The 14,406-nt window shown below is 50.0% G+C and overlaps 1 protein-coding gene across 2 annotated transcripts in view; it reads right to left on the reverse strand.

The window, feature by feature from the left end:
* The window catches only part of LOC116952762 (protein kinase C delta type-like), a 75,371-nt gene that overhangs the window by 18,873 nt on the left and 42,092 nt on the right, over positions 1-14,406 (reverse strand). For both annotated transcript variants that reach the window (XM_032972386.2, XM_076074540.1), the window contains exons 6-11: positions 11,647-11,797; positions 10,976-11,007; positions 9,009-9,094; positions 8,257-8,386; positions 7,387-7,496; positions 4,676-4,814 (exon numbers count right to left, since the gene is read on the reverse strand). In XM_032972386.2, the coding sequence (XP_032828277.1) occupies positions 4,676-4,814; positions 7,387-7,496; positions 8,257-8,386; positions 9,009-9,094; positions 10,976-11,007; positions 11,647-11,797 (648 nt within the window). The remainder of the gene's footprint in view (positions 1-4,675; positions 4,815-7,386; positions 7,497-8,256; positions 8,387-9,008; positions 9,095-10,975; positions 11,008-11,646; positions 11,798-14,406) is intronic.

The following is a 14,406-nucleotide window of genomic DNA, read 5'->3' on the forward strand; positions in this document are numbered from 1 at the left end:
CAAGACTGATGAGTCAGATGCCTTCTATGACCTCCTGTCACAGGTGCTAGCTAAAATGGCCCCTCGGGATAGAGTCATCTTGTTGGGAGACTTCAATGCCCGAGTAGGTCATGATGCTGGCACTTGGTCTGGAGTGATTGGAAGGCATTGGCTAGATCAGCTCAATAACAACGGTAGGAGACTGCTAGATTTTTATGGAGCCCATGGGCTTGTGATTACCAACATACTGTTAAGGCATTGGCACATCCACACAACATCATGGATGCATGCCGGGTCCAAGCAAGAACATCTGCTGCATTACATAGTGACGGAACAGCGGATGCGGGCCCATGTCCTTGAAACCAGGACCTACCGTGGAGCTGATCTGACCACTGATCATCAACATGTCATCTGTAAGATGTGCCTGCCATTCTTCCACTCCGGTGGTGGGTTTACACTCAGGACCGCATTCAACACCAAAGTGCCCTGGTCTCAGCTAGCTGATGACAGTTGCAAACGAGAATTTTATCATCGCTTGTGGCTGGGGTTGGCATCGTCCCCCACTCCTCCAGATGTCGAGGGGAAATGGGCGAGGTTTAGGACAGTGGCTCATGCAGCTGCAATGGCTGCTTTGGATACATGGTCCAGACCTCCCCAGAGACCTTTGCTGACAGAGGAGGAGGTTAAATTTTTATTTAAAGCTTTCGTGACTGCAGGGATTCATATTCTTGGTTCTTTCGGTAAAGTCACGTAGACGGGAAACAATAAAATAATAAAAATATAAAACAATGAAATTCTCACGACGTTCCTACTGCAACACAAGCAATCATCATCAGGTGTGAAAATCACAGCAAGCAAATTTGAAAAAAGCGGCGTTTTTTTAACATTAGCACCACGGAGAGCGATTTGGCAGTTATTCAGATGGACGAGTCCATCTATGTTCGGAAAAGAGGAGGGGGGAGACGAAAATAATGGATGCGGTCTGAAAGCCACCATAAGCGTGAACAATAAATTAAGACACGAAATGGTTGATCAAATCCTTCCAATGATTGCTAAGCCAGAATCCATCTTCTCAGTTGAAATTGTCTCTGTGTATGTGGATAACCTCATGAACGAATCTCTCATGAATTTCGATGTAAAGCTTTCATGACTGCAAGGATTCATCTTCTTTGGTTCTTTCGGTAAAGTCACGTAGAATGAGAATAAAATAATAAAATAATAAAATAAATTACCAATAAAATTCTCACGACGTTTCGGCCACAAAACAAGTGGCCTTCTTCAGGTGAAAGGAACAAACCTGTCGGGACGACACGTTTGAAGCTCTGTCGCCAGATGACAAAAGTGTCATCCACGTACATCTTCCATGAGGTTGGGCGCAGAGTGGCAGTCATTCAAAACCATCACTTAACCCTACTTTGCAGGGATCACAAAAAATATCTCTAAAATCTTGAATGAACACAAGTCCCAGATCCGATTCAACACATTACATAAAATCCGTGATCTGGTACCGTCTGTAAAATATGTGATTCCGGACATACAGTACCCTGGCGTCTACAAACTAAGTTGCCTCTGTAGTAGTAGCTACATTGGAGAAACCAAATGACATGTCTCGGACCGCATCCGTGAACACAAAGCAGACCTAAAACACGGTAGGACCAACACCTCGGCCATGGCAGATCACTGTTATAATTCAGTAGGCTCACATGACATTGACTTCTCCAAGACAGAGGTTTTCTACAAGCCATCTGGCTACCATGAGAGATTCGTTCATGAGGCCATAAAACATATACAAACACAGAGACAATTTCAACCGAGAAGATGGATTCTGGCTTAGCAATCATTGGAAGGATTTGATAAACCATTTCGTGTCTTGATTGTTCACGCTTACGGTGGCTTTCAGACCACATCCATTATTTTCATCTCCCCCCTCCTCTTTTCCGAACATAGATGGACTCGTCCATCTGAATAACTGCCAAATCGCTCTCTGTGGTGCTAACGTTAAAAAACGCCACTTTTTTCAAATTTTCTTGCTGTGGTTTTCATACCTGATGATGATTGCTTGTGTTGCAGTCGAAACGTCGTGAGAATCTTATTGTTTTATATTTTATTATTTTATTGTTTCCCTTTTATGTGACTTTACCGAAAGAACCAAGAAAAAGAGAAGGTGTTTAGGCTGGCTGAGAAAAAGCAACAGGCCCACTCTCATCGTCTACAGCATCCCACATCAGAGAATGAGGAGGCTTACCGCAGCCTTCGCTCAGAGGTTCGGAGAGCCGTGAGGCACTGCAAGGATGGGTGGTGGCCGTGGGTTGCTGAGGAGATGGAATCTGCCTCAATGGCCCGCCCTCACAAATCGCTATTTAACTTCATAAAAAGTAACCTGCAGTAGCACACATATTACCATCATTAGGGGAAAGAACGGTGATCTAATCTCCGACCTCAAGAACAGGTTTGCGGATTTGCTGAGCATTTCTGTGAGGTCCTGGGGGAAGGGAAATCGCTCAGCCTGGAAAAATCATGGTACAAAGTGGGGATGACCCTGCTGAGGCTGCGGTATCTCAAATATTGGAAGAAGAAGTCACCCCCTGTGAGTGTCTGGCTGAGGTGCCATCTGTTGAGGAAGTACTGAAAGCGATACAGAATCTGAGACCAGGAAAGGCACTGGGCAGAGATGATCTCCCAAGCCAAATGCTGAGGGAGGGTGGCGTTTTTTCACAGACTGCCCTACATGGCATCATAACAACAGTCTCGACCAGTGGACGGGTTCTGCAGGATTGGAAGAATGGGCTCTGGGTTTTCTTCGTGCTTTCGGAGTCCCTGACCCACTGCTCACGATCATTAAGGATCTTCATGATGGTGCGCGGGCCCAGGTAACACTACGTGACCGGGAATCAGAGCGATTCTCTGTTCACATTGGAATGCGACAGGGATGTCCTCTGGCTCCTACATTATTTAACATCTTTTTCGACCATGTAGTTCGGGAAGCCTTCGATGGCTGTACCAGAGAAATTTCCATCTGGTACAGATACAATGGGAGGCTGATCGATGCCTGGGTGTGGGCAAGGGATGGTTCCCTATTGGTCAACCACATTATGTATGCCGATGATCTGGAAATTGCTGCTCACTCAGAGGAGGAGTTGGAGGTGCTGCTGCTGAACCTGGAGATTGCCACTAAGAGGAAGGGCCTTACCATCAGCCCCACCAAAACTAAGCACCTGCCTGGGTATTTTGTGCCATCAGACACTCCACCCTCACAACTCCCAATTGGTGATGGGGCAGTTGTGGAGATAGTGGAGAGTTTCCCATACCTGGGAAGTGTGCTCATGACCGGCTTCGGTTTGACAGGAGCGGTCTCACTCCTAATCAGTCGAGTGGCATTATCTTTTCATTGGTTGCGTAACGCTGTGTGGAAGCTACCTGGTCTGTCGCTCCGTACGAAGCTTCAGGTCTTCTCGGCCACGGTCATTCCCTCCCTTCTCTACGCTTGCGAAACGTGGACCCCCCTAATGCAACATCTTAGCTGGTTAGAAGCATTTAGGCTTGCGTGCCTTCGATCCATCCTGGGTTTAACCAGGCTGGATTGTGTGTGGAGCTAAAAAATCGTTGAAAGATCTGAACAAAGTCCTATTGGTGAGCTCCTCCGGCAGGCAAGGCTGCATTGGCTGGGTCATGTGGCCTGCATGCCCAGCCACCGCATGCCTAAACAGCTTTTGTTCGGCTGGATAGAGGGTCTAAACAGACGCGACACGGGCTAGAGAAGAGATGGAGTAATGTGGTACCGAAGGATGTAGAGCTGAGTAGACTTGCTGATGACTGGTACCAGCGGTGTCAAGTTTGGCCTCTGTGGTGGAGGCTCGTGACACTTCACGTGGCCTCAACGTGTACATAGCCTGGCACAAGCATCTAGGTGACGTCACCGCCACTTCATGGCGAATGGCGGTTGTTGTTGTTGTTGTTGTTGGAGTGGTGGTGCACTAGTTAGCGCACTACAAAACCCGATAACCTGAGTTATATTCTTACTCACGCTCGACATTGGCGATGAATATCCAAACCGGCCATGGTCCTGGACCTCCCCTAGGTCAACTCAGCCTTAAATGAGTACCTGTTGCAGCATGTATTAAACAAACCAAAAAAACATGATCATGTCCACGTGTGTGTGCATGTTTGACGCCAATTATGAGTAACTGGAGTCACTTAATAAAGAAATGAGTCGATGAGTGAGGTATGTTCACAAACCCTGACCCTATGACAATGATGTCACAACTACGACGATGATGATGATGACGATGACAACAATGATGACAATGATGATAACAATGACAATAAAGTCAACGATGACAACGATGACAATGATGACGGAAATTACAATAATGATGATGATGATGACGACGACGATTAAGACAATGACGACAATGATAACGACAATGATGATGATGACGAGGATGATGACGATGACGACCACGATGATGATGATAATGACGATGATGATGACGATGACAACAATGACGACGATGATGACGATGATGACAATCACGACGATGATGACAATGACGACGATGACGACGATGATGACGATGAAGATGATGTTTCCGAGCATCCCTTTCGTTGCTCAGGTACTCCTGTCGCCAGACGAGTGGGACAAGTTGACATCGACCGGGACACGCGTCGTTGCCTCTGTGTATTTTTGTGTTCGCACCGAAATCGGAGGCTCCGGAGAGTTCCGCCAGCGGGGGAGCTGAGGGGCAGGGCCCAGCGAATGTAGCAGCATCACAACCACCATGGCCAGCCTCTACCCCGCTAGGCCCCAGGCACACGCTGTTCCGCTCCTTCCGCACCTACTCACACACACAGATAAAGGTCCACTATGTAGCACACACAAGCTGTTAGTATTTAGCTAAAACTTAACTATTCATATATCTTTTTTACCAGGTAAGGCCCCACTGAGCTGTGTAGCTCTTTTTCAGAAGTGAAATGGCCATCACAATTATAGCTCAACGAAGTGGCGGTTTATCATCCTCACGTGGAAATCACTAGCAGCCAAAATACTCTAAAAGCGTGATATTAAATGTGGAGGAAAATAACCGGAGGACCCGGAGAAGAATCCACGTGACCACGGGGAGAGAAACATGCAAACTTCAAATGTACAGCAGGCGCTAGGGTAGTGATCGAACCCACGACCTCTTGCATACCAGGCGAGGTAGTTAACATTTCCTAGCCACCATGGCACCCAGGACTTGCCCCTACCGGGGGTAGTGTGGCCCCCACCACAGCCACTCAGCCACCCTGGTTTCCTGGTGCTGATGTCTTATACACACCACACCAGCAAATCGTTTAAGGCTGAGTAAACCTAGGGAAGGCCGATTACGGGTGTGGATATTTACCACCGATGTTGGCCGTGAGCGGGAACTTAATGCTGTCTCTGCCTATGTCTGTATCTTTATTTAAGCATGAGTCTTTGTCTCTCTGTATTTTCCGGTGCGTCTCTGTGTCTATGTCCCTCTGCATGTTTTCCTTGTGTATGTGTCTCTCCGTGAGTGATGGGCAATTGTGGAGAGAGTGGAGAAGTCTCTGTACCTGGGCAGTGTGCTCATGACCGGGTTGGTTTGCAAGCAGAGGTCTCACTCCGAATTAGTCGAGCGGCATTATCTTTTCATCGGCTGCGTAACGTTGTGTAGAAGCTACCTGGTCTGTCACTCCACACGAAGCTTCTGGTCTTCTCAGCCACATTCATGCCCTCCCTTCTCTATGCTTGCAAAATGTGGACTCCTCTAATCGAACACCTGCACCGGTTTGAAACATTGAGGCTGGCCTGTCAATGATCCATCCTGGATTTAACCAGGCTGTATTTTTTGGCTAACAATAGATCAAAGACGGTCACCGCATCGCACTCTTTCAGGTGCACTTATGCAGCCACCTGGAATGCTCTTCCTTCCAATATGAGGAAGTCACCGGAGCGATGCACTTTTAAATCATCTAGATTGACAACTAATTTCTTTAGAACTGTTTTATTATGTTTAATTTGTTGTCCTCCCCCCACGTCTCCAATTAGCACGGTTGGCTACATGCGGTGCAAAAAAAACGTTAACACATATACATTGTGTGAGCTCACAAATCCTTGAAATATCTGTACACAGTCTCATTGGTGAGCTCCTCCGGCAGGCAAGGCTTGGCTGGTTTATGTAGCCTGCATGCCCAGCCCCTGCCAGATAAAGGGGGCTAAACGGGCACGACAAGACGTAGAGAAGAGATGGACTGATGCGGTACGGGAGGATGTGGAGCTGAGTGGACTTGCCGATGACTGGAACCTGCGGTGTCAAGACCAGCCTCTATGGAGGAGGCTCGTGAAGGACGCTACCGGACAGTTGGAGGCAATCGCCCTCCAGTAACAACGGAGAGCAGAGAAGCGACGCTCACAACAACGAGCGCAGCGCGGGTGGCTAAAGCACAGCAAGTTGGCACAGTAGGGGGCACAAGTGGTGCATCGGCTGGTCATCTCAGTCAGCCCATGGCACCTGGGTCTGTTCTGTCACCTCTTGCCAATGAGCCTTTGACACTTCACGTGCCTCAAAGTGCACCTAGCCTGGCACAATCGCCGTGCTTACTTCACCGCCATTTAGTGACGATTGGTGGCTGTTGTTGTTGTGAGTGACGGTAGTGTAGTGGTTAGCGCAATGCGCTATGAACCCAGTGACCCGAGATGGATTCCCGCTCACGGCCACCAATTATCTAAACTGGTCTAGAACCTTCCCTAAGTCGACTCAGCCTCAAATGAGTACCTGGTGCGGTGTGTAAACATCGCCACCAGGAGGCAGGGTGTGGCGCCACCCACCCCCTCGTGTGCCATGCCGGCTTTCATTGGTGCTGCTCACAAAGAGCACTTGCCACAACAGTATGTTAAGGCTATACGGGGGATCTGTGTCTTTTTTATATCTGCATGCCTGTAACTGAATACAGTCGTGCAATTTTGCTTGCATGTATGTACTGTACGTCTCTCTGTGTCTGTCTCTCTGTCTCTCCCGTGAATATCTCCCTGAAAATGTATGTTTTTACGTCTGTGTCACTGTTCATGTCTCTCTGTCTGTGTCTTTCTATTGTGTCTCTCTCTATGTGTCTCAGGCTCTCTGTCTCTCCATCTATCTTCGTCAATCTGTCTGTGTCTATTTGTTTATTTATCTCTGTCTGTCTGTGTCTATTGGTCTCTCTGCATCTATCTCTGTATCTCCATGTCTCTGTCCGTGTCTCTCTGTATGTGTCCTTCTATTTATCTGTCTTTCTATCAATCTGTGTGTGTCTCGTTATCTCTGTCTATCTGTCTGTGTCTATCCGTGTCTCTGCTTCTCTCTGTGTCTCCATGTCTGTGTCTCTCCGTCTGTGTCGCGTCTCTGTCCGTGTCCCTCCTCCACATACCTGTTGCTGAGCTTCTATCTGAGCGAGGGCCTCTGCCATGAGCTTCTGGTTGATGCCGCACAGATTTGCGACCTTGCCCTTGCACTTGTGGTGGATATTCATGGCACACTCTGTACACAAAGACAACCAACATCACCAGCAATATCATCACCAGTATCACCATTAACATCACCAGCATCATCAGTATCGTACTTATAGCACAGGGCGTTGCTGTGTTTCACAGACAGAGGATGTGGCTGTGTTTTACAGACAGAGGATATGGTTTAACTAACTTAACTACAAACTATTTTTTATTTTACCAGGTAAGGCCCACCGAGCTATGTCGCTCATTTTCAGAAACTACCTCGCTGTCACAAGTGATAGCCCTACGAAGTGGCGGCTTATCATCATTACGTGGAATTATTTTTGCAGCCAAACGTTTGTTATTAATTCTGTTAATTCTAAATGTGGAGGGAAAAATCGGATGACCCGACTGGTGCTGCACCCCCTCGCTCTCTCCCGTTGGCTGGCACCGGTGCCCCCCCCCACCCCTGCCTATCTGGCGACATGTGAACTACCTCGCCTAGTATGCAAGGAGGTCGTGGGTTCGATCCCGACCCTGACGCCTGCTGTATATTTGGAGTTTGCATGTCTCTCTCCTCGTGGTCATGTGGATTTTTCTCCGGATCCGGTTTTTCCCTCCACATTTAGAATGGATGTCACGTGTTTTAGAGTATTTGGCTGCTGCAATATATTTTCACGTGATCATGATAAGACACTCTGCTGAGCTATCGTTTGTGATAGCCAGGTCGCTTCTGACAAAAGAGCTACATAGCTCGGTGGACCTTACCTGGTGAAATAAAGCATCCTTGAGTGTTTAGTTTATCTCACCGTCGCACTTCAGGCCCTGGCGAGCCAGGCCCCACAGCAGCGTGCCGCAGTGGTCACAGAACGTGGGGCTCATGTAGGAGTTTACGCGGAAGCGGTGGGGGACGTCCAGCTTGAAGCGCTCCTTCATGATCTGAGACGGCGCCATCGGAATCATCAACAACAGCAATACCAACGTTAAACAACAACAACGCCAATGGCAACAACAACGCCAACGTCAACAACGCCAACGTTGACAACAATGCCAAGATCAACAAGAACACCAACGTCAACAACAATGCTAGTATCAACAATAACGCCAACGTCAACATTGCAATCTCCAGAGCCACCGACATCATCGTCATCATCGTCGTCACCATCGGCACCACCGATATCGTCATCTTCATCGTCGCTATTGTCGTCATCGTCGTTGTCATCATTGCCGCCATCTTCATCGCCATCATCATTATTATCGTCATCATTGTCATTATCATCATTGTCATAGTCATCATCATCATCATTGCCATAATCATCGTCGTCATCGTCATCGCCGTCGTCATCGTCATCGCCATCGTCGTCATCATCGCCATTATCATCACCATCGTCATCGTCGTTATCATCGTCATCGCCATTGTCATCGTTATCTTCGTCGCCATCGTCATTGTTTGTCATCATCACACGAGGCCCGCACTGGACAATTCATATGCGTCACTCACCTGAGTGTCCCTCGCCTTGGTGTCACTCACCTGCCCATTGCTCACCTGCCCATTGCTCACCTGAGTTTCGCTGCTGTTCTCCGCTGAGCCCGTGCAGTTCGCCAGTACAATGTCGATGCAGCGCTTGTGAATCGCGGCATTGCATTCTTGGAGACAGACAACAACAACCGCCATTCACCACTAAGTGGCGGTGACGTCACCACGACGCTTTGCCAGGCTATGTGTACCTTGAGGCCACGTGAAGTGTCGAACGCCCGCTGGCAGGAGGTCACGGGGCAGACCCAGGTGCCACGGGTCGACTGACAGAGATGACTGAGATGACTGGCTGATGCACCACCTGTGCCCCCTACTGTGCCAACTTGCTGTGCTTTAGCCACCCGGTGCTCCGCTCGTTGTTGTGAGCGTCGCTCCTCCGCCCTCTGTTGTTGTTGGAGGGCGACTGCCTCAAACTGCCCAGCAGCGTCCTTCACGAGTCTCCTCCACAGAGGCCGATCTTGACACCGCTGGTACCAGTCATCGGTAAGTCCAATCAGCTCCACATCCTCCTGTACCACGTCACTCCATCTCTTTTCTAGCCCGTGCTGCACCTGTTTAGCCCCCTCTATCCTGCCGAACAAAAGCTGTTTATGCATGCGGTGATTGGGCATGCGGGCTACATGACCCAGCCAACGCAGCCTTGCCTGCCGGAGGAACTCACCGATGAGACTTTGCCCAGATCTTTCTAGGATTTGTGAGCTCCTCACACAATCCAGCCTGGTGAAACCCAGAATGGATCGTAAGCAGACCAGCCTAAATGTTTCTAACCAGCGAAGATGTTCCATTAGAGGTGTTTCACAAGCGTAGAGAAGGGAGGGCATGACTGTGGCTGAGAAGACCTGAAGCTTCGTGCGGAGCGATAGACCAGGTAGCGTCCACACAGCGTTACGCAACCGATGAAAAGATAATGCCGCTCGACTGATTCGGAGTGAGACCTCTGCTGTTAAACCAGAGGCAGTCATGAGCATACTGCCCAGGTATGATAAACTCTCCACAACTTCCCCATGACCCACTCAGACACACACACTATTTCATTAGTTTTGGCTGCGTCAGGTGGTAGGGGGTTCTTAACAGCAGAGATTTATTGATGATGATGCACCTCGTGGCGCTCAAGGGGCTGGTAACCCCTCCACCTTCATCTGAATCACCACTAAATCACATGCAAAACAATATACACAAAAAAGCAAAGACAAAGATCCCCCATATCGCCCTAACAGACTGTTGGGGCAGTTGCTGTTAGCGAATAGCAGCATCTATGAAGGTTGGCATGGCTCTTGAGGGGGTGGATGGCCAACACCACGCCCGGCCGCCTTTGTCTCCCCAGTGGCGATGTTTATTACACACTGCACCGGGTACTTATTTTGAGACTGAGTCGACCTAGGGGAGGCCCAGGACCGGTTCAAATCATCGTCACCGGTGTTGACCGTGAGCGGGATTCAAACTCGGGTGGCCGGGTTTTTAGTGCAGCGCACGAACTGCTACACCACCGCTTCCCACTCACACACAACAAAAGACAATGGTGATCACTACATCTACGCCTCTGTATAAGGAACGAAACAGGTGGACTTCACAAATCTGGCTGTCGCCTGATGAAGCTAGTGGTAATTACTGGCTAAATGTCGTATTCAGATTGTCAATGTTGTGGCTTGGCTCCGCAATACACCGGTGTGCTGTACCAGTGACGAATTGACGTGCTCTGTTTATGTGACAAGGCTTACTAGTTGGCTGTGTAGGGTGGTAGCGGGTTAAACATCACGTTTGTATATTTACGTGATCTAACCCAAAAAAAAACGCCATTATGGACCTATTCTTAATTTTCATACTTTGATACTGGAAAAAAAGGGGCCCATGATACATTGTTATTTACGCGCTCTAACCCAAAAACAACCTCTAGTGTGGATATGCACGTACGCAGGTATGTACGCAGGTAGGTACGGATGTACGTACGCAGGTATAAGGTACGCACGAACTGTGGTGGGTGTGGAGCTCACCTCGGCACTGGTAGCCTTGCTTGTTGAGGCCCCTGCGGGACAGAGAGAGATGCACGGCCGCGTAAGGAGCACACCCAGCCCAACACAGGCACAACGCGCCCACCTGACCCACCGTTCTAGGTCCACCCTGGTGCTTTACTTAAAATACTGCACAGTGTACTCGGTTTGTTGTGTTCAAGGACGAGTCAAACTAGGCAAGGGCAGAGGACCCTGTTCAGAAAAGTTAACTACATCGCCTTGGTTGCAGGAGGTCGTGGGTTCAATCCCAACCCTTAGGATGCCTGCTGCTGTATATGTGATATGTGTCCACTCTCTCACCCTCACCCACACTCAAAGACAAAGATCCCCCGTGTAAGGCAAGCACCGTTCGCGAGCACCTATAAAGGCCGGTACGACATACGAGGGGGTGGGTGGCCAACACCACGCTCGGCCGCCTTTGTTTCCCCAGTGACGTGGTTTAAAAGTCGCACCAGGAACTCATTTTAGGCTGAGTCGACGTAAGGGAGGCCCAGGACCGGTTCAGATAATCGTCACTGGTGGTGGCCGTGAGCGGGAATCGAACTCGGGTCGCCAGGTTCATAGCACAGCGCGCTACTGCTCCCCTACCACTCTCACACACTCACCCACACTCTCACCCACCCACTCACCCAAACGCTCACACCCACACTCACCACACAAACTCCTTGCAGACCGAGCAGAACGTGGGCTGTGGGAAGAAGGTGGCGGTGAATTGGTGGCCCTTGACGTGGTGCACCTTGGCCTGCTTGATGGCACCGCGGCGCTTCTTGAGCGGCCCGCGGGCCTCTGCTCGCGCACTCTCATCTGCCAAAGACAAAGATCCCCCCCCCACGTAGCCTTCAGAGACCGTCGGGGTAAAGTGCCGTTTGCGAGCAACGTCTATGAAGGCCGGCACCGTGGCGCATGAGGGGGTGGGTGGCCAGCAGCCACGCCCGGTCGCCTTTTTCTTCCCGATGATGATGTTTTACACACCGCATCAAGTACTCATTTGAGGCTGAGTCTACCTAGGGGAGGCCCAGGATTGGTTAAGATAATCGTCACTGGTGTTGGCCGTGAGCGGGAATTTAACCCCGGAAGCCGGGTTCATAGCGTAGCGCGCTAACCGCTATGCCACCGCTCCCCATTACCATGCACACCAACACACACAAAGATGTTGACTACCTCACCTGGTATATAGGGGTCGTGGGTTCGATCCCGATCCTGACGCCTGTTGCATATTTGGAGTTTGCGTTTCTCTCTCTCTCATTATCATCACAGTGACTAGGAGATGTTAACTACCTCGCCTGGTATTCAGGAGGTCGTGGGTTTGATTCTGACCCAGACGCCTGTTGCATATTTGGAGTTTGCACGTTTATCTCTCTTATCATCATCACGGTGGCGAGGAGATGTTAACTACCTCGCCTGATATGCGGAAGGTCGTGGGTTCGATTCCGACCCTGACACCTGCTCTACATTTAGAGTTTGCGCATCTCTCTGGGTCCTCCAGTTTTTCCCTCCACATTAAGCCATCAACATCACGCGATCAGAGTGTTTGACTATTGCTATAAATTTCCACCCGACGATAAGCTGATTCGTTGAGCTATCATTTGTGATAGCCAGCGCCTTGACCTGGTAAAATAAAAATAAAATAGTGTCGTGTTATTACAATTATTTTGCTTGTTTATCCAGCGCACTGTTACTCGGGAGGGATGCTACTAAGTTTTTCCAGTAGGGAGGCGACGTTTCTGCTGCTGCGTGCGATTCGCATTGGGCAATCTGCGGCTGCAATTTCAGCACTTAGAATAATTGTTTGGTTGTGGGGGAAGCGGAGAAGCCAGAGGAAACGTATTGCGGAACAAGGGCAGAGAGAGAGACGTACACACTCCAGGCGCAAAACACAAAGATCCCCCGTGTAGCCTCAACGGACTGTTGGGGCAAGTGCTGATAGCGAGCAGCACCCACGAAGGCCGGCACAGCACACGATGGGGTGGATGGCCAGCACCACGCCCGGCTGCCTTTGTCTCTCTAGTGGCAATGTTTTTACACATCGCACCAGGTACTCATTTGAGGCTGAGTCGACGTAAGGGAGGCCCAGGACCGGTTCAGATAATCGTCATGGATGGTGTTGGTGCCAGTGAGCGGGAATCGAACTCGGGTCCCCAGGTTCGTAGCGCAGCGCGCAAACCACTCCACTACCGCACTCACAGTGACACATAACAACAACAACAACCGCCATTCTCTACTAAGTTGCGGTGACGTCACCACGGCGCTTGTGCCAGGCTATGTGCACGTTGATGCCACGTGAAGCGTCGAACGCCCACCGGCAGGAGGTCACGGGGCAGACCCAGGTGCCACGGGTCGACTGACTGAGATGACTGGCCGATGCACCACCTCTGCCGCTCGTTGTTGTGAGCGTCGCTCCTCTCCACCCTCCGTTGTTGTTGGAGGGCGACTGCCTCCAACTGCCCAGTAGCATCCTTCACGAGCCTCCTTCACAGAGGCCGATCTTGACACCGCTGGTAACAGTCATCGGCAAGTCCACTCAGCTCCACATCCTCCTGTACCACATCACTCTATCTCTTCTCTAGCCCGTGTCGCGTCCGTTTAGACCCTCTATCCGGCCGAACAAAATCTCTTTAGGCATGCGGTGGCTGGGCATGGGGGTTACATGACCCAGCCAACGCAGTCTTTCCTGCTTGAGGAGCTCACCGATGGGACTTTGTCCAGATCTTTCAAGTATTTGTGAGCTCCTCACACAATCCAACTTGGTTAAACCCAGGATGGATCCTAGGCTGGTCAGGCTAAATGTTTCTAACCGGCGAAGATGTTCCATTAGGAGAGTCCACGTTTCGCAAGCATAGAGAAGGGACGGCATGACTGCCGAAAAGACCTGAAGCTTTGTGCGGAGCGACAGGCCAGGTAGCTTCCACACAGCGTTACGCAACCGATGAAAGATAATGCTGCTCGACTGATTTGGAATGAGACCTCTGCTGTCAAACCGAAGCCGGTCATGAGCACACTTCCCAGGTATGGGAAACGCTCCACTATCTCCTCAACTGCCCCATCACCAATTGGGAGTTGTGAGGGTAGAGTGTCTGATGGCACAAGATACCCAGGCAGGTGTTTAGTTTTGGTGGGGCTGATGGTAAGGCCCTTCCTCTTAGTGGCAATCTCCAGGTTCAGCAGCAGCACCTCCAACTCCTCCTCTGAGTGAGCAGCAATTACTAGATCATCGGCATACATAACATGGTTGACCAATAGGGAGCCATCCCTTGCCCACACCCAGGCATCGATCAGCCTCCCATTGTATCTGTACCAGATGGAAATTCCTCCGGTACAGCCATTGAAGGCTTAACGAAGTACGTGATCAAAATACATATTAAATAATGTGGGATCCAGAGGGCATCCCTGTCGCACCCCAAGGTGAATAGGGA

Source organism: Petromyzon marinus, chromosome 48 (genome assembly GCF_048934315.1).
Source record: "Petromyzon marinus isolate PM22_M1 ecotype Great Lakes invasive population chromosome 48, UKy_Petmar_22M1.pri1.0, whole genome shotgun sequence".
Lineage (NCBI taxonomy): Eukaryota > Metazoa > Chordata > Hyperoartia > Petromyzontiformes > Petromyzontidae > Petromyzon > Petromyzon marinus.